The sequence below is a fragment of the Nicotiana sylvestris genome, chromosome 4 (genome assembly GCF_000393655.2).
Source record: "Nicotiana sylvestris chromosome 4, ASM39365v2, whole genome shotgun sequence".
NCBI classification, from domain to species: domain Eukaryota; kingdom Viridiplantae; phylum Streptophyta; class Magnoliopsida; order Solanales; family Solanaceae; genus Nicotiana; species Nicotiana sylvestris.
This window is the reverse complement of record NC_091060.1, coordinates 167,863,721-167,889,116: the sequence shown is the minus strand read 5'-3', so window position 1 is coordinate 167,889,116 and position 25,396 is coordinate 167,863,721. Positions and strand designations below refer to the sequence as shown.

Sequence of the window (25,396 nt, the reverse complement as noted above, 5' to 3'; positions counted from 1 at the left end):
TTTGCATAATACGATGTTCGTTTAGCTGTAATTTTTTCTTTTTTAAAACTAATATAATGTCTTGTTGACGATATTAAATAATAATAGATGTATTAAGTTGTACAGGAATTCAGATTTTTTGTGTGTACCAAATTAGAACGTGAATATTAGCAATAACTATTTAATAAAAATGCGCTATTAAAGTAAGTAATTTATATATAACAATCCCACCATTATTAATCATATTGTATAACAATTTTTTTTCTTTTTTTTATAGTGACCATATGAACAATCTCTTTATTATTTGCCACCACCTAAACTATCCTTGAATTATAACCTCTGCATAACTAGTAAGTGAATCAGAGGCTTAAGCAAATTAGGAGTATCATTTATCAGCAAAGGTTGCATGATTACTTGAAAAAAATGTCATACATGTATTAAACCACATTAATTTATCATGATTAAGTAACAAATTAAATTTAAATATATACTAATTAATATACCTCTTTATAGTAGCATCCCTATATAACAATATTTCACTATAAAAGCTAAGCTTTTTGGTGAACCAACTTTTATATAACAACATCTCACTATAATAATCAAAAATATCCGGGAACAAACGTGTCTGTTATAGAGAGGTTTGACTGCAGTTCGCCTTTTCTAGGGTAATCTTTTGTTTGGTATGAGGTATAAGAAGGCATAAGGGTAGTATAAAATTTTAATATCACCTTAATACTCTGTTTGGTTAGCAAACAGGGTATAAGTTATCCCAATGTTAATTTTTACACCGGGATAACTTATACCTTATAGAAGGTGAGGTAATTAACACCGGTATAACTACCTTCTTCTTAGAAATTATGCAATTATCATTCTTAGAGGGTGTTTGGCTAAGCTTATAAACTGGTCAAATTGGCTTAGAAACACTTTTTGGCTTATCTACGCGTTTGGTAAAATTAAAAGTGCTAATAAGTTAAGTGCTTATAAGCCAAAAATAAGCCAAAAGCCATAAGTTGGTCTCCTCCAACTTATCAAATTTCAGCTTATATGCATTTTAAGTTTGACCAAAATATTTACTATTCTATGCCTGAATACTTATTTTTAAAACAAAACTCTTCGTATACTCAGTTCTTCAGCTGCATATTATTAATCTCAGCACTTTTATCCAAACACGTAACTGCTTATTTTTTAAATTAGTTTCAGCACCTAATATAACTTATCCCAATATAACTTATACCGGTATAAATCGTATTCTAACCAAACTATATTTATTGTATTCAATTAAGTGTTTAACGCTGAATTATGACTCTACATGTGGCTAGGTTCAAAGTTGATCAAAACTACGTACATTTTTAATTAAATTTAAACAAAACCTTCAAACCTAAACATCATTTTCAATTTAATTAAAGATGCCGAGTAAATCTCAAAATTTTATTCCTCATTTAGATAAGGTTCAAATGTAATCCAAATACCCATCCTCTGTCACAACCCCCCCTCCCCCAAAAAAAAAAAGAAAAACCAATCACCATCAACATTTTTTCTTGCTTATGAATTTCTGCTCCTTTTTTTTTCTTCCTTTTATTTCAGATTTGTATATATTATGCACCAACCTTAATATCAAAGGCTATGTACATTCTTTAGAATACTCAAAGATCCAAAACAGAAAGATCGGATCTTTTTACAGAATTAATATAGTTTTAAGTCTATATATATAATATACACACACATATACACTTTATATACATACATACACACAGAAAAAGAAAGACAACTGAAAAAAGCTGATTTTGATTCATAGGAATAGTCCATAAAGTAGCATCAGTGTGCTTAATTTTAGGCCACAAGATTTGGAGGAGGCAATCAAAAGCTCTTATTGGAGTTTTGAAAGTGATTTGATAGATAATTTGCAGATAAACTTGTGGATTTAATATTTCTCTGTGTAAGTTTATTGTGTAGAAAAAGATTTCAGCTTTTCTCTGTATTAGTCTATTTTTTTTTCTTCTACTATTTTATTTCTTGGGTATGGAAGTGAATTGGGTGTGTTATTTGGCAGCTTCTGTGATTTATATTTATTCTTAATAGCCTGCAATTTGTTAGCATATTTTTATCAATCTTTGAGAAGCCAAAAAGTGGTTCTTTAATTCCCATCTGCTGCTTGTTTTTGAGAGTGAAGAGCTGAAAGTTAGAAAAAAGATTTAATTTTTGATCACCAATTAGACTTCAAATCATTGGAGCTATAGGTGGGGTGGTCTTTGATTTTGATTATTTTGTATTTTCTCCTCTCTTTTTTCAAAAATACAAGATAGATTTGTGGACAATGTTGTTTTGATGTAATTTTTGATAAAGCCAATTTGTGTGGGTGTACAAATTCATATAAAGATTCCATTTTTGTGAATCTTTTTTATGTTTCTTTTGTAGTGATCTCCTCCATCTTTGGTTTTCTAGCCTTTTTAGCATAAATGACCTTTAAATCCTTTTTGTTGGGTAGTCTTCTTTTTTTTTTTTTCTCCATCAACCCTTTTGTAAGGTAGTTTGGTTTTCTTTTTATAGCCTTTTATTATTGATTCTGTCTTTTCTCTTCCTTATATCAAGGTATTCTGTTCCTGAAATTCAGGTTTCTTTTGTACCTGGCATACCTTCATTTCCATTTATGCTTTCGGTTATGATTCCTGTTATTTTTTCTTTACAAATTTAGTATATGATTATCTGATTAGAAAATGACTTTCTGTTGGCAGCCAGATTCAGATACTCCAGAGGCACCGTGTTGAGTAGGGATTTGAATTGAAACGGTGTTCCTTGGCCTAAGGGGGTGCCGGGTTTATGGTTCTGTTATGTTCTTATATCAGACAATGGTGAAGGATTATATATAGTGAGGGATAAACTCCTGAAATATGGAGAAATCGCGTGAATTGCTAAGCAATGGAAAACCAGCTGATGCTGGTCTCCAAATTATAAGGCACCCTTCTTACCAATCTTGTGGTAAACTATCGTTATCTTGGTTTGATATTAGAGTTTTCTACATCAGAATTAGCAATTTTGTGGTCGACGATTCAACCCCAGAAAGTCTTACTCTTAACCATATCCCATTAAGCCCTGATACACTGCTTGAAGTAAATGGTAAAAGATGTTCCATGTATTCGGAAGGAGTTTCTTGCCTTCTTCGAAGGGACCGGGTTGATAAGAAAGCTGAAGAAGCGACATTTGTGAGCACCGATAGCATAAGATTGACAGGGAATGTGAACTTTGAGGTTTTCCATAAAGATGATCTTGTTCTCTCTGGGGTTTTGGAAATGGCCGACGTCAATGGTTTTATTAGGGAGTCTAAAGAGACTGTTTGGAGATGGAGCATGAATTGCGAATCAGTTATGAGCGCTGGCACTGGCTTTCTCAAGGGAAAACACATTGTCGGTTCTGAATCATTCTCGCCGACAATTGAAGTATATGTTGCCGGTTGCTTTTCTGGTACACCTATCATCTTAACTAAGACTCTGCAGCTGATTCACAGGAAGAAGCACCACCGAAAGGGTATGTTAGATTCCATTCCGGAGCATGAAACAGCTGAACAGCAGAAAGAAGTCTCATCTGAACATGATCTGCAGGTACTGTTTGTACTTCAAACCTTGTTTTTTATGTTTATTAACAAATATATCGTCTAGTTGGTGTTCTTGAGTTGTATGTAGTGTTCATTATAATCGAAATGTTAACCATGCAATATTGGTGATAAGGCATATGCAAATAGCCAAACTCTTTACATAGTTAACCAACAGGTGTAGTGAGTTGATCAACACCGTTGCCTTCAGTGATTGGTGTGTTTCTTACATTTATTTTGACAACTTAAAATTGCTCTGTGATCCTTCTTCCACTTATATCTCCTCCTCTTTGATTCGAACTGAATTTGAGGTTATTTTCATGGTCAAAAGAAGCTAGAAAAGTTGAGGGAAAAGAGTCTATTAAAACGTAATATTGGGGCATGTTATCTTTGAAAGTTTCCAAATGGTTTACAAAACACCAGCTATGGTGACTTGAGCAATTCTACAGTTTTTCTCTTTCAAATGATAACAAGGTACATTGTACAAAATTTCACTTGTCTGGATGGTCTTTCAAAGATTCTTGTGCGTTTGAGCCCTAAATTGTTTACATCTCTTTTCCCTGTCGGTGATCCGCCAAGAGTGATGCCTTCACTAGCTATATTGGCCGGTTCTTTCCTCAGAATTGTTATTGTTGATTGCACGTGTACCCAGCTAGAGACCGAGATGCGGGTCCGGCCGAACCTAGTAAAGAATTTGTCTCTAGAACGTCATTTAATATGTATAAATTATTAATTTAGAATCCAATAACTTAAAAGAACTAGACTCCTGAGCTTCAAATCCTGGCTCTGCCTCCGCCTATGCATGTACCTTCAGATGTGTTTCTACCCTCCTTAAATTTCCTTGACCAAATGTAAATACTTTAATGGTATTTCAATTTTTGTGCTACAAAATTCATGCTATAGTTTATTGACAGAGTGGGGACTAAAGTGATAACCTTGACCCTGACAACTCCTTATGGTTACCCTACCATTGCATCTAGCTGCATAATGTTTCATATCTTGAAACATGTCACAACCTGTAAAAGTCTCGTATCTTGTAGGAAAAGTACCTGGCACTGGAAACAGAATCTTATCCTAAAAATGTCAGAGGGTATGGGCAGACTCATACTTTTAAGTTAATTGTTTAATATTCAATGCTCATTCTTTCCTGTTGCATTGTCCCTATCCTTCTAGATTTGAAGTTAACAAAAATGTGGTTGCATTTCATCTTCAGTTTCATATTATTAAGTTTTTTCTGTGTCATTCCAATTGGAAAATATTCTCAAGGCAGCAGCTGTTCGATTAGCAATTCTTAGTATTCATTTTGAAAGGTAAAGGGTTAGGTAGCCGAGCGTTGTCCTTGTTTGTAATCGTAGCTTTTGTACATTACTTAGTGTCAGTCGTGTATTTTTGTATTCCTAGACTTCTGTTATTACTTGTTGCTTTCGTTTCGGTTTTCTGATTGCATTACTTAGTATTAGTTTTGTATTTTCGCTTTGATTTTCTGATTGCATTACTTAGTTTTAGTTTTGTATTTTCGCTTTGGTTTTCTTATTGGTTTGCTTGTTGTTGACCCTTCCTTTTATCTGTCCTGAGCCGAGGGTCTATCGCACACAACCTCTCTGCCTTTTTTAAGGTAGGGGTAAGATCTGCATACAATACCCTCCTCAGACCCCACTTGTGGGATTACACTGAGTTTGTTGTTGTAGTATTCATTTTGAACCACAAATTATGTTTCATAGATGCAATTAATTAGATGAATCAACGCAGCTTCTCAGACACTTAACGCATGATTACTTGTTGATGGAAACTTCACGGCTTCTGAAGTTCATTTTGTGTTAACAGGTAACAGACAACAGAAGTTATAAACCAGAAAGCGAAGAAGACTATAACAACATGTACTGGAGACAAACAGAGCTTATGGATGGCGAAGACGGGGAACTATCCTGGTTCAATGCTGGAGTCCGAGTTGGTGTTGGGATTGGCCTTGGCATTTGTGTAGGAGTTGGAGTAGGAGTTGGGTTATTAGTCCGTAGTACTCGAAAATTACGAAGGCGCCTTATGTAATTATATATAGCATAATCCAAAGGCTAACAACAGAAAGATACTTGTTTTAAGAGTATATTCTACTTGTTAAACAAGCTTAGCATGTTTTCTGCTTCCCTTCCCCTAGTTTCTTTTTACCTCTCCAGTTTGCTGCCTTTTGAGTTTTGTAGCTGAGGAGTGCAACAGGTTGCTAAAGCTGTATGCACATGTTTAGCTGATGTTACATCATGTTTAAGCTTGTTTTGTTTTTGTGTAAATGTTTAGTTTTTGATAAGGTTTTGTATTTGAGATACTTATGTCCTGGAATTAGTGCCCTATTAATTGATGAAAAAGCAAGGGGAGCCTTGGAGCTCGATCAAATTGTCTCTGTGTGACCTATAAGTCATGGGTTCGAGCCATGGAATCAGCCACTTGATCGTGTTCGAGCCGTGGAATCAGCCACTGATACTTGAATCTGGGTAGGCTGCCTACATAACATACCCTTGGGGTGCACCCCCCTCCTTTTTTTTTAAAGTGATGAAAAAGCAGTCTACAATTTGTTCCAACAAATTTAATCCTCTGGAAAAAACAGCAAAAAAAATTAAATATGTATACAGCTGCTGTTAAAGTGTATTAAAAATGTCTGCCTGACTTAAATCAAAGAAAAAATACATTATCATAGATGGGAGATTAAACTTATATAACACAAAACAGACAAGTGTTGATTTCAAATTTTCAATTAGTTTGTTATTTAGACGTAATTAAATTAATATGTACTAGTTGATTACTCCTACTGTTCCATTTTGTTGTCATGTTTGCTAAAACTAATTGTTCCCAAATGTACTTGTCATTTAGAAAATCAAGAAAGAACTAATTATTTTCTCGGTAAATAAGTAATTAACTTGCTAATAGAAAATAGATTAATGTGGTCAAAGATTAAAGAATTAGCAAGTCTTAATCAAATTTAATGTTTTCTCGAAGGACATGTAAAAATTTATCCCGACAACAACAACAACAAACATTACCCCTATCTTGTGAAGGCAAAGAGGCTGTTTAAAGATGTTGTTTCAGATAGACCTTCAGCTCAGGGGGAAAAAAAACAGGAGCATATAGTCGCCAAAAAAAAAAAGAACTAAGTTTTAGCAACAATTGCCTGCATCATAAGAATACAAACCTGAGATTCCAGATTCTCATTCTGCTAAAACTTCCTCTTCATCTTCAGAAGACAACTAAATGGGAACAAAGGGAGTAATTGACTGATTGTAGTATTTTATGGTAGACGGTACCGACTCTCTCGATGCTGTTGATATTAAATGAAAATGGAAAAGCAAGACAGGAAAGATTAAGTAAAAGGTGAAAGAGGGGAAGATGAAGCCTTAAAGCTTGCAGCTCTTTGACTCTAAATAGAGCATAATACAACCAATAAATAAGGTACCAAGGTTTTCAGCTGCCATGAGTTAAATCTAGAAAATAACCTCAGGAAGTGTTCTAGTCTCTGATAATATGCTGGGGGTGGGTGGGGTGGGGGGACAAGATCTTACATTCCCCATTATTTATTTAACTCAGTTAGGCAATATAAGACTGAACTGGTCAGTGGATCAAGCATCTAAGCTATGGCTGGAGGGGCAATAGATTCAGGCTCTGGAGCAACCTCTGCCGCAGAGTAACCATTAGCATCAGATTGGTGTTTGTCGAAACCCCAAAACTTGGCAGCTTTCACATCATCTTGAGCCATTTGCCTTGAAAACTCCTCGTGATCATAATTCAAAGTCGCTGATCCTCCAAACTCAGTAGGAAGATTATCCACATCGAAGAATGACTTCATCAGTTCCACGCTATCCTTGTTCTTTGGATAGACAAATTTGACTTTCTGAAATGTTTTGGGATCCATAAAGTATTTGACAATCTGGAAAACAAGAAAATGGCGTTAATCAATGGAAAGGATAAAAATAAGGGAGTGACTGATGCTTGAACAATATAAATGAGCTCAACAGGTTGGAAAAGGAGCTGTAAATTATGAATTGCAACTAAATTGAATAAATAGTATGAGAGGGGGACAATTTCAAGCACATGGTAAAGAAAGAAAATTCGATACATGATATCACTACGCCAGATAGCACATATACCCTGTCAAAGGTTCGAAAGTTTACAGATCCACTCAAGAGACAGTTTTACCAAAGGCATTAACCAGCCACATCTACTTCTGAAAGGAAGTACTAATCTTTTTGTTTTACCCAACCAATGTTGTACAGTAGGAAATGTTTGTCCAAAGAAAAAGATCTTAAAATGATGGTGTACGTTGGTAATTTGGCACCTTTAATAAGTTCTGATGTCTTTGAAATAGTTAACACTACAATCAGCTAGGTTTGATCAACAAGCAGGGACAAAAGACAAAGAGGATGTAGATCATACCTTCCAAAATGCTTCAAAAATTCGCGGTGGGTTATAAAGAAATGCTACAGCGAGTCTCTCAGGGTAGTGGTTTTGCAAAATGTTGATCGTCTCGCGAGCAGATTTTATGGGAACATTATTGGTTATAGACCATCCTGTGAAGTCGATTAACCAGGCCATCTGTTCTTGACCTTCTGGCAGATTAAGAATGGCATTCTCTATCAGATATACCAAATGCTTCATTTGGTTGTCCAGTGCTGATGTGTTCTGCATATATGGGAAACATATTTAAAATTTCACTAGATGGAGAAGAAACTAAAAAATAACAAAGAGAGATTTTGAACACATCAACTTGCTTTTACATTACCTGCTTTCCTGGCCGCAATATAAGTACTGTCCTGCCGTAGCGGTCATGAAAATTTGCTTTATACACCTTCCCAGTCTCACCTTCTATTGCTACTTCATGCTAACAATGCAACACCATTTCTTGGTCAGCAGAAGCAATTGTAAACTCACATAATACTTAAAGGAAATCTTATCCGTGGAGGTCTAAATATGAAATTCGCAGAGCATTGAATGGTAGATATATCGATAATCATCTACTTCCAACAAGACTTATGGTTAAAGAAAAAGGAATTGTTCGTCAATAGAAACAAATAGACAACTACTACACTAATCTAAGTATTTCACATTAAATTAAGTCAAGTGGTCAATGCAGTTTCATCATCTCCTTTAAAATATTCACACAACACTACCAGAGACCCATACGTTTTTTTTTTCATCATTCAAGCTAGTCATGGTTATTAATGTGATTTCGGCAAATCCCAATGTTGGGGAATGGGAGTAACAACGTGGAGATCCCATGTTCATTTTCCAGCTACAACACTTGATGTGAGCCCATCTGCTCTCACCTTGATGAGCAGGATTACTTTGGTAACCTATGTTTGTGGACTGGACAGGTTACCCGGTGGATTAGTCGAGGTGTGAGCCCACACCACTGATTTAAAAAAAAGAAGTTAATGTGATTTCCGACCTAGATTTTTCATGCTAGCTCTGATAAAAAGGACATGTTATATAACAATAAAAGATATCACTAGTGCAAATATATTGTTCCCTTACCCAGCGGATTTCTTCAGGTTTAAAAGATGACCTCCATTTAAGTGTCTCCTCCAACATCTTCCTCGATTTATCTACACTCCAGTTCCGTGCTTCCAAATACCTCCTTAAACATGCATCAGTGCAGTACTGCAAGTTGCGCCCTGATAGTGGCCCCAGGGAAGCCCTAAGCTCCTTAACCTATAAGAAGAGCCAATATTCTAAGAGCTCATAATAGGATTTTGATTGGGAAAATCCAACAGAAACCAATGTCTAAAAATTTAAAGTATATTCAGCATCCTTGCCATGCGGTATTCAAGAGGATTCAAGCACACTTTATGAAACTTTTCCAGGATAAGTATCAATATGCAATGACAATGCACCCACAGAACATCAACAACTCTTCCAAAGTACGAACCCGTTCAAAATTTGTATAAACATAACAATAGAAAACAAGTCCTTGAAATGCCCAAAAATATACAGAACCAACTATAATCTAACTCAAAGCACTAACCCAAACAATGTCAGAATAGAGGCTATTAACAAACACATCCAAACAGTAGGACTATTGTTACCTTGTGCTGCTTCTCCTCACCCTCCTGTTCAACATTAGAATGATTCTTGCGACGAAACATGGTCAATGCTGCTATAATTGGTCTCTTAACTGAGCTTTACCTGATAAAAGGATCCATATGAACAAGCGAGTAACTTTCAAATAATTAAAAACTTTGCCAACATTAAAATTACCCATGTAGCAATGCAGACATTTTCTCGCAGCGGAAATGCTCACACAAATAGACGAGGGAACAACCTTCATTAAGCAAAGAAAAACAGAGGTACAGTAACTGACCTTTTATTAAAAAAAAAAAAAGACTTAAGATTTGCAATGACAATGTCACAGTCTAATAAAGAAGCTCAGACCAATCTGCTGCACCTTTCAACATTTGTATGCTTAAACAAAGTGGATGATGGAATTGGGAGGAAGGGCATTTGTCCTAGAGTACATTTCTAAAGGCAACTGAGTTACATGTCTGAAAACCCCTATTAGGTATTCTGTCACTAAGCAGGTATCACTTTAATTCATCTTTTTAAGTATTAGTGGGTGTTTGGCTAAGCTTATAAGCTGGTCAAACTAACATATAAGCATTTTTCGGTTTATCTACGCGTTTGGTAAAGTTAAAAGTGCTTATAAGTAAAAAATAAGCCAAAAGACATAAACTGGTCACCCCCAGCTTATGAATTTTTAACTTATAAACACTTTAAGTTTGACCAAAATTTTTACTATTTTATTCTTAAAATATTCCTTTTTAGAACAAAGCTCCTACATCGATACTCACAAGTATTTGAAACCCCCCCCCCCCCCGCCTCTTCAAGTTTGCAATTCTCATTGACTATTTAAGATAAGCAAATTCTCTATTCCTTTGCATATTTGTATCTATGTGATTGTGTATTAATCTTTGAACTATATGTAATAAATGAGTACATATCAAATTTTTGATGTATTGCTTTCTAAGTGTTGTGGTGATGAAGACACTGTTTTGTTTGTTTCTCTTCCAATATTTTGTCCTATTTAGGTTTATTTTTTTACTGAAAAACTTTTGTAAATTTATTAATTATTATAACTTATGATTATATGCTTATCATAAAATAAATTATATTTATCATAAAAATTATCTTATGCAAGCACAATCGTATTTAAAATAAAATGACAAATATAATATTTTGTATTTTGAATTGACCCGGAATCTATAATTTTGAAGAAATTACGCCCTTATAAGTGTAAACAGTTCTAAGGTTATTTGAGTCATGTTAACAGAAAAAAAGTTTATCAGCACTTTTTTATCAAATATTGCAACAACTTATTATCAATTTCAGTATTTGTATCCAAACACATAATTGTTTATTTATTAAATCAGTTTCGTCACTTAAAAGTTCTTTTCAAATGCTTATCAGCTACTTCAAATCAGCCAATCCAAACCGGCTCTTAGTCTTTTTAGCACAAAATCATCATTATTCACTGGTTGAAACAAAAATTAAAGAACTAACACAATGTCAAATTCAGGAAGAAGTATAAGTTAGATGACAGAACAAAAACTATCAAACACATACACTCTTAGCAGAGCTAGTCTCTAGCTGTCTGACTAATGATCTACCTACAACAGAGAGGTGACTCATGAAAAAACACACTCTTTTCCTCATTCGCAACGCCAATTAGAGATTGCATAAGATAGGAAATATTGGAAAAAGAAAAAGAAAAAAGCTAAACTTTCCCTATCCATAATAACTTTAACTGTAAAACTAACACACTCATGTAAATAGTAATCAGCAACCATTCAATCAATCGATCATTTCCAGGTCGGCTCTGTCAGAATCATATGTATCTATTCAGCTCTATTCTTGCTCATTTCAGCTATTCAGGCCCATTCAAGAGTACTTAATTATGACATAAATCCCAAATCAAGCTTAAACATTAGATTAAGCCAAACAAATTCGGCAACAAGATAATCACCTATCCATAAAACAAAACAATCAACAGATCCAACAACCCAATTAACAAAAGCAAACACAAAATAAAAATAAAAAGTAAAAGAAAAAGAAAGGTACTTTACCAACTTATGAAAAAGAAAACACACACACACACGCACAGAGAGCAAACAAAGAACCCCAAATTTAACAAAAGTAAAAACACATAAAGTCTAAAAACTCTCCGCCACCCTGGGCGGCGGCGGCAGCCACTGATCATACCTGACGACTGAAGACAAACGGTAGCAGAAGCAGAACACAAAAAAGGTGAGTTTTTCGGTCCTTTTTTCTAACAGAATAATGACATGCAAATTCTGCCAAAAACTGAACCCCAATTAATGCATATACTACGCGCACCTCTGAACTTTCTCTCTCTATATCTGGGGAGCAGAGTGTAAGAGTCTACACACCGTTTTCTCTCTCTATACATATAGTCTCATTTTCATATAAATATATGTAATATTATATAGGACTGTATGTAAGATATTTTTTATGTATAAATAAAAAGTTATTCGGCAATTCGACAATATTTAGAAAAATTAGTCCATTTGTACGACTCTTAAGGTCATTTCCTAATGATTTTTGCTATATAGTTTCTGGAAGGCGAGACTTTTGTCTGTCACAGACGACACGTGGCGTTTAGATCTACTCGATTGAGATTTCATGGTAAAAATCTCCCGAGTAATTTTATTTTGTGTCTCATACAATTTGCTCTAATTGTTTGAGGCTCTTTTTATCTTATATATTTGTGAATCCATATCTTACACATTTGGGTTCACAAAATTTTAGGACCACACAATTATGAAACAAAAAAGAGGCCCCACACAATTAGTGTTAATTACATGAGACACAAAATAAAATTTTTCTAATCTACCGTTTATTTCCTCGTGAGTGAGTGTCATGTGTTTGAGATCTGTCACGTTAGTCCAATTTGCCGTGCGTTACAGGTGCATTTTGTTGACCGAATGACCCCGGGTCCATCTGATTTACTCACCGTTTTAATTTATATGAACATATTTAAAATAAATACAAATATATTTTAATATAAAATAAAGTATATGTATTTTGTATAGTTATAAGTCATTATATAAAAGTAAATTATTCAAATATGGAAAGTAATTATTCTTTTTGACAGATTAAAAATAAAATAGATTCACATAAATTGAAACGGATGAACTAATATTTTTTAAGCTTACTCTTTTTTTTCATTCAGTATCCACTTGGGGCTCGATTAATTTTAATTTGTGTCCTACTGCCAGGAAAATACACTTTGAAGGTAAAGTGCTTTCTGGCTCGAACCTATGATCTATGGTTAGGGGTGTCAATGGTTCGGTTCGACCGGTTGTTTTATAAAATTTGTACCATACCAATTTTTCGGTTATTCTATTATGTATTACCAAAATTAGACTTTTCGAAACCGTCCCAATCATGTCGGTTTCTCTTCGGTATCGGTACGGTTTGGTTAATTTTCGGTATTTTTTTTATATCATGTAAAATTCACCAGTAGAAGTAGAATGCAACAACATACGTTCTTTTATAGGACTTAGCAAAATTCTCTAGACATTTTTACTGTTTAAAGGGAGATGAATTAAAAAAAGAAGAAGAGATGACTAGAGTATAGATCCATCAACTATTCTACAACAGCGTAAAAGAAATCAAACAAAGGCAAAGAAAATATAAATCACACGAGTTGAAAGATATACCAAGTTGGGACTCGAGAATAAAGTCTATAGAAGATTAAATATTCAAAAAGATAAATCCAAATTATATGAAAGGAAACATATTCAATACATTGTAGTTTGCTACTCATAATCGCTAGAATATTTTGGTCTTGCTAATAAAGATACTTGAAATAACTTAGTTTAAGCAGAAGTAGAATAATAGGTTTTAGGAATTAGTATTTTGAGTTTAATTACTTGTTGGCTTGTAATAGTTTTCATAATTCCAAGGCCCAAAGAAAATTTAATGCATTATTACTTTTAAAATTACTAAATAAATATATTTTCTACATGTAAAATTTATTTGGTACGGTTCGGTATTTTTTCGGTTTATTTTTATCAAATAAAAAATCTACCCTAATTATCGATGCGGTTATAGATTTATATAAAAACCTACGGTTTCTTAAAAAGAAACCTAAAAATCGATTCGGCGCGGTACGGTTCGGTCGGTTTAGTCGATTTTCGAATATCCATTGACACCCCTATCTATGGTTATGGTTATGGATGACGAAATATTACTACTCCATTAAAATATTTGATGGTTCAATTTTTTAACTTAGTAGGATTTCTGTAATTTTCAATGTAAAATAAGTGGTTTCAGGCCATATACTTTGAAAATTTATTGAAGTTCTAAAATGAAGATGCTTGAAATCTTTTCGTGCCACATAAATCTTCTAGTAATATTGCAATATTTAGGGTGGGAGGTAAAGAAAAGTCTTAAATGCTATAATAATGATATTTATAGCATTTATGGAAGTACAACTTGCTGTTGCTCCAATTAATTTATAGTATTACTTTTTGTTCCATAAAATACTCACCTAATACTCCACGTTGGGCCTAGTTGTTTTATTCTTTTTTCTTTTCTTTTTTATTAAGAAAAAAAGGAAGAATATGGAAAGGTGCTAAGTGATATATACTAATATTCGAATCCTACACTTAATGGAGGAGTTGTATATCCTGTCTTATTATAAACTTTTGATTAGATCGATCACATTTTAGTTTCTATGTGGTTCCTAAAATTTGCCCATATGAACATTTCAAAGCATAATTGGTGGAGTATTAAGCATGATAAATGAGAAGGATTGCGGTAGGTCGAGAGTAATGTAAAAAAAATATCGTAATTAGTTGATTAATTAATTTAAAATCTGAATAATGGAGTTTATTGTGGACATACGCTAGTTTGTAATGAGGGAGTTATCGATCGGAGTAGTAATCTATTCCAAAGTAAAAATTGTATTTTGGTAAATACTTTTTTGTTTTTTTCTCTTTTGAAATTAGAGAATATTTCATGAATTAGAAAGAAAAGTCCAGAAACAGAATCATATTTTATTTTTTATTTTCTTACTGTTTAAAGAATAGAATTACTATTCAAAGTCAAGTTCGTTGTCTAAAGCCCATATCATACTGCCTTTTAATTTAAACTAGTAAATAATTTCCACAACTTTATGGGAAAGTTAAAAAAACACATTAAATAACTAAGGGTCCCCCTTTCCTTGACTGTGTTTTTTCCGTACATATGGCCTATTCCTTCAAGTTTGGTCATAAGAGTTGTTAGAAGTGAAAAGGGAAAATATTTGCATATTTAATACAGTTACTATTCATTTTTTTTTCCTTTTTTTTTCAAATTAAGAAAATGTTGTTACTTCAATTTTTTTTATTTAGTTAGAAGCTGAAAAGAAGAGTATTTGAAGTTGGAAAAGAATATTAAAGTTGTATATAATCAATTTCATTATTTGAAATAATGAAATACTACTACAAATTTTATGGCTTGAAACATTTTCCATTATTAATTTCTATATACTTCCCTTCCCTATTCAAGGCCAACTCTATCAACAAAAAAATATTTGAAAAAGAAAACTTTAAAGTAATTCACAAATGGCAGAAAAGGTTAACCCAAGTGGTTGTAGATGAAGACATTTCACTAATGTTGTATCCCCCCTACCTATGTAGGGAAAATGTTTTCTAAATAGGTTGAATATTTGAATATCATCCTAGTTAGTCTGGTGAACTAAATTTTTATTATAAAAAAAGTTCATGCAACTACTTTTAGAAGCTAATTTTAATCCACTCAGTTTATAAAAATAGAATTTAAAGAATCGCCTCAAAAGGGTCATACAATGCAAATAATATGCTTTTATATTAAATTGATTTCCTACTTAGATAAAGATAAAATAAAATAAAATAAAGGAGAGGATTGATGACTAATTTCACAAAGTTCAAGAGAAAATTTAGACCTTTTTTAAAAAAAAAATAAGGAAGAAATATATATATGCCTCCCATGGATCTCCAGTTGGCATATTTTATTTATACTAATCATTTTAAATCACCATATAAGGAAGAAAGATATATTGGTTTCCCATCTGGTGTTCAGTATTAGGATTGAAGTACAATTATATTCGGATTTGTGCCGCATAGGGTCCCATTGAAGGCTCCCTACCAACTATTTTTTCATACTCAACCTCAAAACCTCTGATTAAGGGAAGGACAGTCACATCTACTTCACCACATCTTTGGGGGTGGGAGGCATATATATTACATTTGAAATGACAAGATCATTTTTGTAGCAAACTTTTAACAAATAAAATAAAAAATTAATTTTCGTTCTTTTCCACTCTCATGCACGGAAATTCAAAATGTGATACTTTTGCCACTAAACTGTAGGGCTGTGCACGGATCGGATTGGATCGGATTTAGCCTATTTCGGATTCGGATTTCAGATTTCGGATTCTGAAAAGGGCAATCCGAATCCGATCCGAATTAACATTGGATTGGATCGGATTTTAAACTTTGGATCAGATAATTTTTCGGATTGTCGGATCGGATTGTCACAAAATTTTTCAACAATTTAAAGTTCATTCGGTGTCTCTATCTCATCTTCCATCTACCAAAACAAACAAAAAAATCAAAATAAAATCAAAAGTTGAAGAATAGAACATGAAATAGACATAAAAGACAGAAGAGAAGAGAAGAGAGGCGGAAGAAAGAGACATAAAATCAAAGTAAAATCGGAAGTTTGAGTCATTGAGACTCTTTTAGTCTTCACTGAAGAGAAGAGAGGTGCAAGAGAGGCGGAAAAATCTAAGTGAGTGAGGGGGTGTGTGAAAAATGAATAAGCATAACCCTAAAATTTTAGTGTGTATTTATATAGGTACATATAATTTCGGATATCGGATCGGATCGGATTAAAATCATACCAATCCGAATCCAATCCGAAATTTCATAAAACACAATCCGTATCCAATCCGAAAATCCGAAATTTGAAATCCGAAAATCCGAAATAGAGTGGATCGGATCGAATTTCGGATATCCGATCCAAATGCACAGCCCTACTAGACTGTCTCCTGAAACATCCACTTGTTGTTTCTGAGGAGATAAAGGGAAGAAATAAAGACAATGGGGCCCAGAAGTAGAATATGTAGTGTTAATAAAGTAGGTGTAATAGCATTGGACAAAATTTGCCAATTGGAAGAAGACATCCTAACAGAAAAATTGGAATTTTTTGGAGGAGAAGAAAATAACCTTTATCATTTTATATAATGAATCGAAAGTGCACATTCAATTATTTCTTTATTTATTCTTTTCCTTTTCTAGAAACGAAGATTATTCTATTCTGAGTTACTGATAGAAAATAAAGAAAAGAATGCGTCAAGTTTCGCTAACAAAGATTCCGTATTTTCCATGGACGTCTCCCCGAGAGCAAGGTGGGAAGTTCTTGGAGGGAACGATGCCGGGGGTCTATTTGGAAACAGCCTCTCTACCCCAGGGTAGGGGTAAGGTCTGGGTACACACTACCCTCCCCAGACCCCACTAAGTGGGATTATACTGGGTTGTTGTTGTTGTTGTTGTGAGTGAAATGGTTGTATTGGGAAAAATTATTATAAAGTGACACGTCATGACACGTGTACCAGTCAAAGGATGACAGTTGGCAAATAATAGATGAATAGGTACGAGCTTCAACAGACGCGGGCAGAGATCTAAGAAAATCAGAAAGGATAGATGCTCGAACCTCTTAATATTCGGAAGCCGTAACAGAAGAATGAACCTGGATAGCAAAAAGCGGTATAGATACGTGTTATCGATAATTAATTGGCATTAATTATGGAAAACGTTATGGAATCTATATTAAATCAATATGATTACCAATTGTAACGTTACTTAAATGCCATTAATTGCCGATTATGTCTCTATTATGAGAGAACAAAACGTATTACGTAGAGATAGCCATAAAAGGAGAAGACTGAACATTTGTAAGGACACGAAATACTATTGGAATATACTGATTTACTTTGCTGTATATTCAGCTGTTATTTATATCAATTATTCTTATTTCTATTTGATTATCAGTAGCCCAAGTTCTTCTAAAATAAGCTTTGGCCGAAATCCCAATTTTTGGTTAAACAAATTGGTTCTGTTACCGGAAATCTGATAATCGTTTGCTTTCTTAATCAATTCTTTCATAAAAAACAACCATGTCGAATGTCAACGACAATAATCAACACAATTTACCACTCCAAGATCCACAACATCAAGTAAATGATGCGGATGACAGGACCCCACCTCCTTCGCCGCATGATTCTCAGCGAAAGTCACGAGAGGGGACTCCAGATGGCTCTGAAGCAAATAACAGAGTTGCGAACCAAAACGGATCTGAAGCAAATCAAAATGACAGAGTTGCGAACGAACAAGCACTTGACGATGCTCTGAAGAAATTAATTGCTCAACAAGTCAATAATACTCTCCGGGCTTTTACCATCCAGTTACCGGTTGCACCACCAACACCAACTCGGAATCACAATACTTTGGAAAACCAGCGTTCTGGGCTCGTTAATTCAGGCAGTGGTGGAACTCCCAGCGAGTCTCGTGATGGTGAGCCAGGTAACATAGTTAATTCTGATTTACAAAATTTAGTATTAACCTTGCAGAAACAACTCAAGGAGCAAAGCGATCGCATAGAGCAAATATCTGGAGTACCGCCCGTAATCAAGGGAATAGATATGGATAAATATTTATAACAACCTTGGAAGCCCAGTGCTGCTCCTGTGCCGATTTCGAAGAAGTTCAAGATGCCCGATATTCCAAAATATATGGCACAACTGATCCACGAGACCACGTGACTGCGTTCACAATGGTGTGAAGGGAAACGACTTAACCAAACAAGAAACTGAATCAGTATTGGTCAAGAAATTCGGGGAAACACTCACCAAGGGAGCATTAATATAGTATTCTCTCTTACCCGAAAATTCTATAAATTCTTTTGCTGAGCTTGCAGATTCATTTATCAAAGTGCATTCGGGAGCTCAAAAAGTTGAAAAAAGAATAGAAGATATTTTCAAAATAAATCAAGGAGATTCCGAGCTGCTTAGAGATTTCGTAGATAGATTCCAACGTGAAAGGATGATGTTACCACGCGTACCTGATAACTGGGCAGCTATGGCTTTTGCCAGTAATTTTAATGAGAAAAACTCGGAAGCCACGAGACGATTCAAGGAAAGTCTACGTGAATTTCCAGCAACAACCTGGAATGATGTTTACAACAGATACAACACGAAGCTCAGGATAGAAGAAGATATGATCTCCCGGTCTTAAAAAGAGGAGAAGGTGAGTTCGAGACGTGCTGAAATCGAAAAAAGGTTTGGTAAAAATAGATATGAACCCTACATGGGCCCAGCAGGAAGAGACTCGCGTTCAAAGCAGGACAATTCAAGGTATGATCATAGATCGAGAGATAGAGAGTCAGGTTCATCATCAAGGTTTGGAAAAGATCGAAACGCACGAGAGACGCGAGATGATGATAGAAACTTAAAGGCAAGATTTGGTGGTTACAATTTTAATGTCAGCACTTCAGAGTTAGTAGCAGTATTAAGAAGCATGAGTGATAAGTTGCGGTGGCCAAAGAAAATAAGATCAAATCCAAATAGTCGTAATCCTGATCACTGGTGCAAATTTTATAACGATCATGGTCATAAAACGACAGATTGTAGATTGTTACGGGGTGAAGTAGACCATTTATTAAAGCAAAGATATCTTACCGAGCTATTTAGTGAGAAAGGTAAGCAAGAATACATGAAGAACAGGCAGGAGCCCCCTAAACCTCCTTTTCCAAAAAGGACCATTAACGTTATAAGCGGGGGAGAAGAAATTAACGGCATGACATATATGACAACCAAGAAAATTTCAAAAGTTACAATTACACATGGAAAGCGGGTACGACATGTTTTGGAGGAAGAAAGTATTACATTTGATGATGCAGATACGGACGGCGTGTTAACTCCACACAACAATGCACCGGTAATATCTATACTTGTACATGATACTAATGTGAAACGAGTTTTGATTGATCCAAGTAGTTCCGTGAACATCATTTTGCTAAGAGTATTAAACGAGATGCAAGCTGAAGATAAGCTAGTACCCAAGGCACATACTTTATCTGGCTTTGATAATTCAAGCGCCGTGACAAAAGGGGAAGTAGTACTTATAACATTCGCAGTAGGAGTTGTCAGAGATACAAAATTTCAGGTGGTAGAGATGGAAATGGCTTAAAATATGATTCTCGGAGGACCGTGGATTCACAAAATGGATGTTGTGCCGTCTACCTTACATCAAGTTATTAAATTCGCATCACTATGGGGAATACGCCAAATCCGTGGGGATCAACAGACATCCAGGAGCATCAACTTTGTAGCAGATTCAAGCACAAAAATGAAGAAAAGTAGCAATTATAGAATCCAGTTGAGGATACTATGACACAAGCCTCAACTGAACATGAGCGAACAGATGTGACTCAAGGCCCGATTCCATCCAAGAACCGGAAGAAAATAAAAATATCAAAACGACGATTGAAGAGTTGGAGGCTTTAGAACTATTCACACAATGTCCTGAAAAGAAAGTCTACATTGGGCCAACTTAAGCCACGAAATGGAAGGCAAGTTGATTGAATTTTTGAAAACTAACGTGGATTGCTTTGCCTGGTCCCATTCTGATATGACAAGAATACCCCCGGAAGTAATGACTCACAAGTTAAATGAAGATCCATCGTATCCACCTATCAAACAAAAGAAGAGAAGGCAGGGATTTTTCAAAAATCAGGTGATTCAAGATGAGGTCCAAAAACTTTTAAAAATTGGGTCTATCCGTGAGGTAAAGTATCCTAATTGATTAGCTAATACTGTAGTAGTACCAAAAAAGAATAGTAAATGGCAAGTTTGTGTAGATTATACCGACCTTAACAAAGCTTGTCTTAAAGATTCTTTTCCGTTACCACATATAGATCAACTAATTGATGCTACTGCAAGACATGAATTGTTAAGCTTTTTAGATGCATATTCAGAGTATAATCAAATCAAAATGGATCCCCTAGATGAGGAAAAAACTTCATTTATAACAGACAGGGAGACTTACTGTTACAAATTAATGCCATTTGGCCTAAAAAATGCTGGTGCCACGTATCAAAGATTGGTGACCAAAATGTTCCAAGAACATTTAGGAAAAACTATGAAAGTCTACATAGGTGATATGCTTGTCAAATCTCAACAATCAGGGAATCATATACAGCACCTGACTGATACATTTCAGATCTTACGAAAATTCAATATGAAGCTAAATCCTGAGAAATGGCATTTGGCGTTTCATCAGGTAAATTTTTGGATTTTCTTGTTTCTAACCGTGACATTGAGGTAAATTCCGCGCAGATTAAAGCCATTAAGGAAATACCTGATATGCTTACAAGTAAGAAAGAGGTACAGAGACTGACGGGAAGAATTGCAGCCTTGGGAAGATTTATTTCCAAATCATCAGAAAAATACTTTAAGTTCTTTTCAGCTCTTAAAAAGCAAGATCAGTTCGAATGGTCTGAGGAATGTCAACAAGCGCTCAAAAACTTGAAGGTATACCTGTCAAATCCATCGTTGCTCGCAAAACCAAAAGATGGGGAAAGGTTGCTTATCTACCCAGCTGTTTTAGAAGTAGCGGTGAGTGCTGTCTTAGTTCGTGAAGACCAAGGTAAACAGTCTCCAATTTATTATGTTATCAAGTCATTATTAGATGCTGAGACACGGTAGCCTCAGCTAGAAAAACTTGCACTTGCATTAATCATACCATCTATAAAGCTAAGGCCTTATTTTCAATGCCACCCTATCTATATAGTAACTACTTCCACTGCGTAATATATTACACAAACATGAGTTATCAGGTAGGTTAGCCAAGTGGGCCTAGAATTAAGTGAATATGTCATCACATATCAACCTAGAGCTGCAATAAAATCACAGGTGTTAGCAGATTTTTTAGCCGATTTAGCCAAGGGATGCAACTAGAAGCAGAAAAAAAATTACAAGTATTCAAGGGTCTAATCCAGGAACTTGAACCTTATTTACTGATGGCTCATCAAATGTGAAAGGGGCAGGTCTAGGAATTGTTTTGGTACCACCTACGGGTGAAACCATACGACAATCCATAAAATGTCATCCTATAACTAACAATGAGGTAGAGTATGAAGCTGTGATTGCAGGTTTAGAACTGGCACGCGAACTTGGAATAGAGCATATCGTAATCAAAAACGATTCGCAACTCGTAGTTAATCAAATGTTGGGGACTTATACAGTTAGGGAAGCACGAATGCATCAATACTTAGAGAAGGCATGAGATCTGGTTAGGAAATTCCAAACCTGGAAAGTTGTGTAGATACCAAGAGAGGAAAATGTCGAGGTGGACGCCTTAGCTAATCTCGCATCTGCGGCAGATGTATCGAGTAACGAAAATGCTTTTGTAATTCATTTGTTTCATTCAGTACTTGATCATGACAAGAACGAGGTAAATTTCAATAACTTAACCTGGGATTGGAGGAACGAGATTGTCACTTTTTTGCAGTATGGAACCGTCCCTAAAGATAAGAAAAGGCCTCACACGCTTCGTAAAAAGGCCGCTCGGTATTGTTTAAAACAAGGCAATCTTTATCGTAAAATGTTCGGTGGTCCTTTAGCAAGATGCCTCGGGCCTTCTCAAACAGAGTATGTGATGAGAGAAATACACGAGGTGCATTGTAGAAATCACCCAAGAGGAAGATCTTTAGTAAAAACCATGATTAGAGCCGGCTATTATTGGCCCAAGATGGAAGAAGAAACGAAAATTTTTGTGACTAAATGTGCTAAGTGCCAAAGATTCGATAACAATATGCATAGACTCGCAGAGTTGTTACATCCGTTCATTGCACCGTGGCCTTTTATGAAGTGGGGAATGGATATTGTGGGTCTACTACCACAAGCAAAAGGCAAGGTAAAATTTCTGCTAGTACTCACTGATTACTTTACTAAATGGGTAGAAGCAGGTGCTTTTAAACAGGTACGTGAAAAAGAGGTCAGAGATTTCATTTGGCGAAATATTATATGTCAATTCGGCGTACCAAAGGAAATCGTATGTGATAACGGCCCGCATTTTATAGGCGCACAAATCAGAGATTTTTTTAAAGTTGGCAGATCAAAAGGATTACCTCAATGTCTTACCATCCGGTGGGTAATGGACAAGCTGAATCGATGAATAAAGTCATTGTCAACAATTTGAAGAAACGATTGGAAGAATCCAAAGGCAATTGGCCAGAGTTGCTACCTGGTGTTTTATGGGCGTACCACACAACAACAAAAATAAGTACGGGTGAAACACCATTTTCACTGGTGTACGGAGCTGAAACACTCATCTCAATTGAGATAGGGGAGCCAAGCACGAGGTATACACAAGCGACTGATGAATCCAATGAAGAAGAAATGCGAATAAACCTAGATTTACTTGAAGGAAAAAGGGAAGCTGGATTAATAAGAATGGCAGCATAAAAATAAGTCATGGAATGATATTATAATCGGAAAGCTCGCCTAAGATACTTCAAAATTGGGGACTTCATACTCAAGAAGGTTTTTCAACCCACGAGAGCAGCTATGCGGGAAAGTTAAGTCCAATTTGGGAATGACCTTATAAGATTCACGGTATTGCAGGAAAAGGAGCATACGAGCTGGAAACAATAGATGGCAAGATATTACCTTCACATTGGAATGTCATTCATCTGAAGAGATACTATTTCTAAGGAAAATAAGTATCCACGGTCAGGTATCCTCATTTTAAAATTTTATTCTTGAATTGTTGAAATTTTACTAACGATTTTAGATGATAGGCAAAAAGCTAGCCCATACTAAATGATGAATCACGACCTACAAGACACGTGGAAAAGTATAAATTCCCGATCTAGGGTTACAACTATTCTGATAGAAATTCAAACGGGTTAAGCAGTCTTCATCTATAATCGCACCTCCGAGTCCCATATGTTTTTTCCTTTTCAGAAAAAGGACCGAATGAGAGGAGTAATCAAGTGCTCGAGATTTCATACTTCAAAGCTCAAATACTTGGGGGACTATATAATATACATAGGACATATGTATAAAGAAGGCAAAGAAGACTGAGAAATAATCAAAGTTCAAGTCAAAGCCCGAAAGTCTACCCATTGAATGAATCAAGTGCAGAGCAAAGTTACGAGCCAATAACATAAAGCCAATCAAAAGAAAACCTTATGATATCTAGGTTAAAGGCAATGTATAGAAATAGGTTATAAATAAAAACCTTGGGTTTTATTTCCTTTTTTGAAATCTATTGTAAAGAAAACAGTTACGAAAAAATTATAGAAGTTATTTAAATACATGTAAGATGTTATTTAAACTTGACAAAGTTCAAATGAAAACTTTATCAAAGTTATTTCAAGAAACATGTGTGTTCCTATTTCTTTGTCGTACATTTACACCATTATGAAGTCTAGACGTCTTCTTCATTAAGTGTCGAATATAAAAGGGCCCTCTTTTATAAAATTCATGTTTGATTCAAACATTCATGAAGTTAAGAAAGTATTTTATGAAACAAAAATGCAAAAAAGGGTAAAGTATAAACCCATGAATTATCTAACAAGTCCTTGAATATAAAGGCAAGAACGAGCAAAACAGAAGTTCAGAATAACTAAGTCAAAACAGAAAACTTCTTAATATTGAAAAGTTTAGACTAAGTATGAACTTAGTCATAAACTATTTGTCATTTATACAAAATGCCCCAAAAAGGTCTGGAGACTTGTCATTTCCAAAAACTAAACCCCCAAATGGGACCAAGGGTTAAAACCACATTCCACTAAAAGAAAAAAAAGAGAAGTAACATGTCATAAACTTTTCACTAAGGGGATGAAGAAGGATCTAAAGCAGGATCACTAGCAACAGAAGGTTCGAGTTGGCTTGAAGGAGTTGGAACATTCACTGTACCCATGTCATCTTCAATGTGCTCGGGAGTATTAGCCACGGGAGAGGGAAAGTCTTGGCCTTGTTGAGTCTTTTCAACAGTCTCTCTTATCTTAGCTAACTCAGCATCCAAGTTAAAACCCTCTTGGCTAGCTTCCACCAGGGTATCATGGCGGGTATTTAAAATAGCCCAACTCACTTCAATTGTAGTCTTTTCCTCAAGAATCTCATAATCTTTCTCCCATTGATCAATCTTGTTTTTAAGCTTTTCATTCTCAGCCAAGGCAGAATTATAAGAAACTTGCAGATGAGAGAGTGAGCTTTCTAATAAACCGACCTTATCAGAAGACTCACGAAGATCTTCTTGGGTCTGTGTAAGTGTTTGTACGAGTTCACTAGCATAAACTTCTTTCTCACTTAATAGAGCTCTCAGTTCTCTGATTTCTTCACTGGCCTTGGAGAGTTGCTTAGAAAAAGATGTTTCAAGGAGATTCTTGTCCTTACCAGCTTGATTTGAGGAAGCCTTCTCAACTGCTAATTCTGAAGTCAAAACCTTCAATTGCTGCTCTAAGGTGCACTTGCTCTCTTCTAATGCTTCCATATCAATTTGAAGACTATCATACCGTTCTCTCTAGTTGTCCGCTTCAGTTTGATACTCATGCATTAACTGCTCCGTGTGAGAAACCCTCTTCATCATATCTGTGCCAACTAGATTGATCTGAAAAAGAAAAAGAAAGGCAAGAGCCCTAATAGAAGAAGGGGATAATGAAATAAGAAAAGGGATACCTTTAAAGATGACTGCACTATGTCGTTCATCCAAGTCAAAAAGTTGTGACTCTCAAGTTTGG

The 25,396-nt window shown here is 35.2% G+C and overlaps 5 protein-coding genes across 9 annotated transcripts; 3 read left to right on the top strand and 2 right to left on the bottom strand.

The window, feature by feature from the left end:
• Nucleotides 1-1,417: 1,417 nt before the first annotated feature.
• Nucleotides 1,418-5,950, top strand: LOC104236013 (uncharacterized protein At1g01500-like). 4 transcript variants are annotated; one of them, XM_009789858.2, is made up of 3 exons: nt 1,418-1,915; nt 2,712-3,575; nt 5,390-5,950. In XM_009789858.2, the coding sequence occupies exons 2-3, from the start codon at nt 2,868-2,870 to the stop codon at nt 5,609-5,611; spliced, it is 930 nt and encodes a 309-aa protein (XP_009788160.1). In that variant the 5' UTR covers nt 1,418-1,915; nt 2,712-2,867; the 3' UTR covers nt 5,612-5,950. The 4 variants fall into 4 exon arrangements, with proteins under 4 accessions (XP_009788160.1, XP_009788162.1, XP_009788161.1 ...); XM_009789860.2 differs by lacking the exon at nt 1,418-1,915 and adding an exon at nt 1,926-2,216; XM_009789859.2 differs by lacking the exon at nt 1,418-1,915 and adding an exon at nt 1,926-2,568.
• Nucleotides 5,951-6,938: 988 nt separating this feature from the next.
• LOC104236014 (uncharacterized) lies at nt 6,939-12,016 on the bottom strand. Of its 2 annotated transcripts, XM_009789861.2 has the most exons (7): nt 11,801-12,016; nt 9,803-9,866; nt 9,631-9,730; nt 9,080-9,256; nt 8,328-8,426; nt 7,982-8,227; nt 6,939-7,475 (listed from the first exon to the last, which is right to left on the bottom strand). In XM_009789861.2, exons 3-7 carry the CDS (start codon nt 9,688-9,690, stop codon nt 7,176-7,178), a joined length of 882 nt encoding a protein of 293 aa, XP_009788163.1. In that variant the 5' UTR covers nt 9,691-9,730; nt 9,803-9,866; nt 11,801-12,016; the 3' UTR covers nt 6,939-7,175. The 2 variants fall into 2 exon arrangements, with proteins under 2 accessions (XP_009788163.1, XP_009788164.1); XM_009789862.2 differs by lacking the exon at nt 9,803-9,866.
• A 6,938-nt stretch (nt 12,017-18,954) lies between these two features.
• On the top strand, nt 18,955-19,836 carry LOC138890492 (uncharacterized). Its single transcript, XM_070173882.1, has one exon. It carries the CDS (start codon nt 18,955-18,957, stop codon nt 19,834-19,836), a length of 882 nt encoding a protein of 293 aa, XP_070029983.1.
• Nucleotides 19,837-20,906: 1,070 nt separating this feature from the next.
• On the top strand, nt 20,907-23,114 carry LOC138890491 (uncharacterized). The gene is made up of 3 exons (XM_070173881.1): nt 20,907-21,294; nt 22,079-22,629; nt 22,764-23,114. The coding sequence occupies exons 1-3, from the start codon at nt 20,907-20,909 to the stop codon at nt 23,112-23,114; spliced, it is 1,290 nt and encodes a 429-aa protein (XP_070029982.1).
• Nucleotides 23,115-24,486: 1,372 nt separating this feature from the next.
• LOC138890490 (uncharacterized) lies at nt 24,487-25,149 on the bottom strand. The gene has a single exon (XM_070173880.1). It carries the CDS (start codon nt 25,147-25,149, stop codon nt 24,487-24,489), a length of 663 nt encoding a protein of 220 aa, XP_070029981.1.
• Nucleotides 25,150-25,396: the final 247 nt, after the last annotated feature.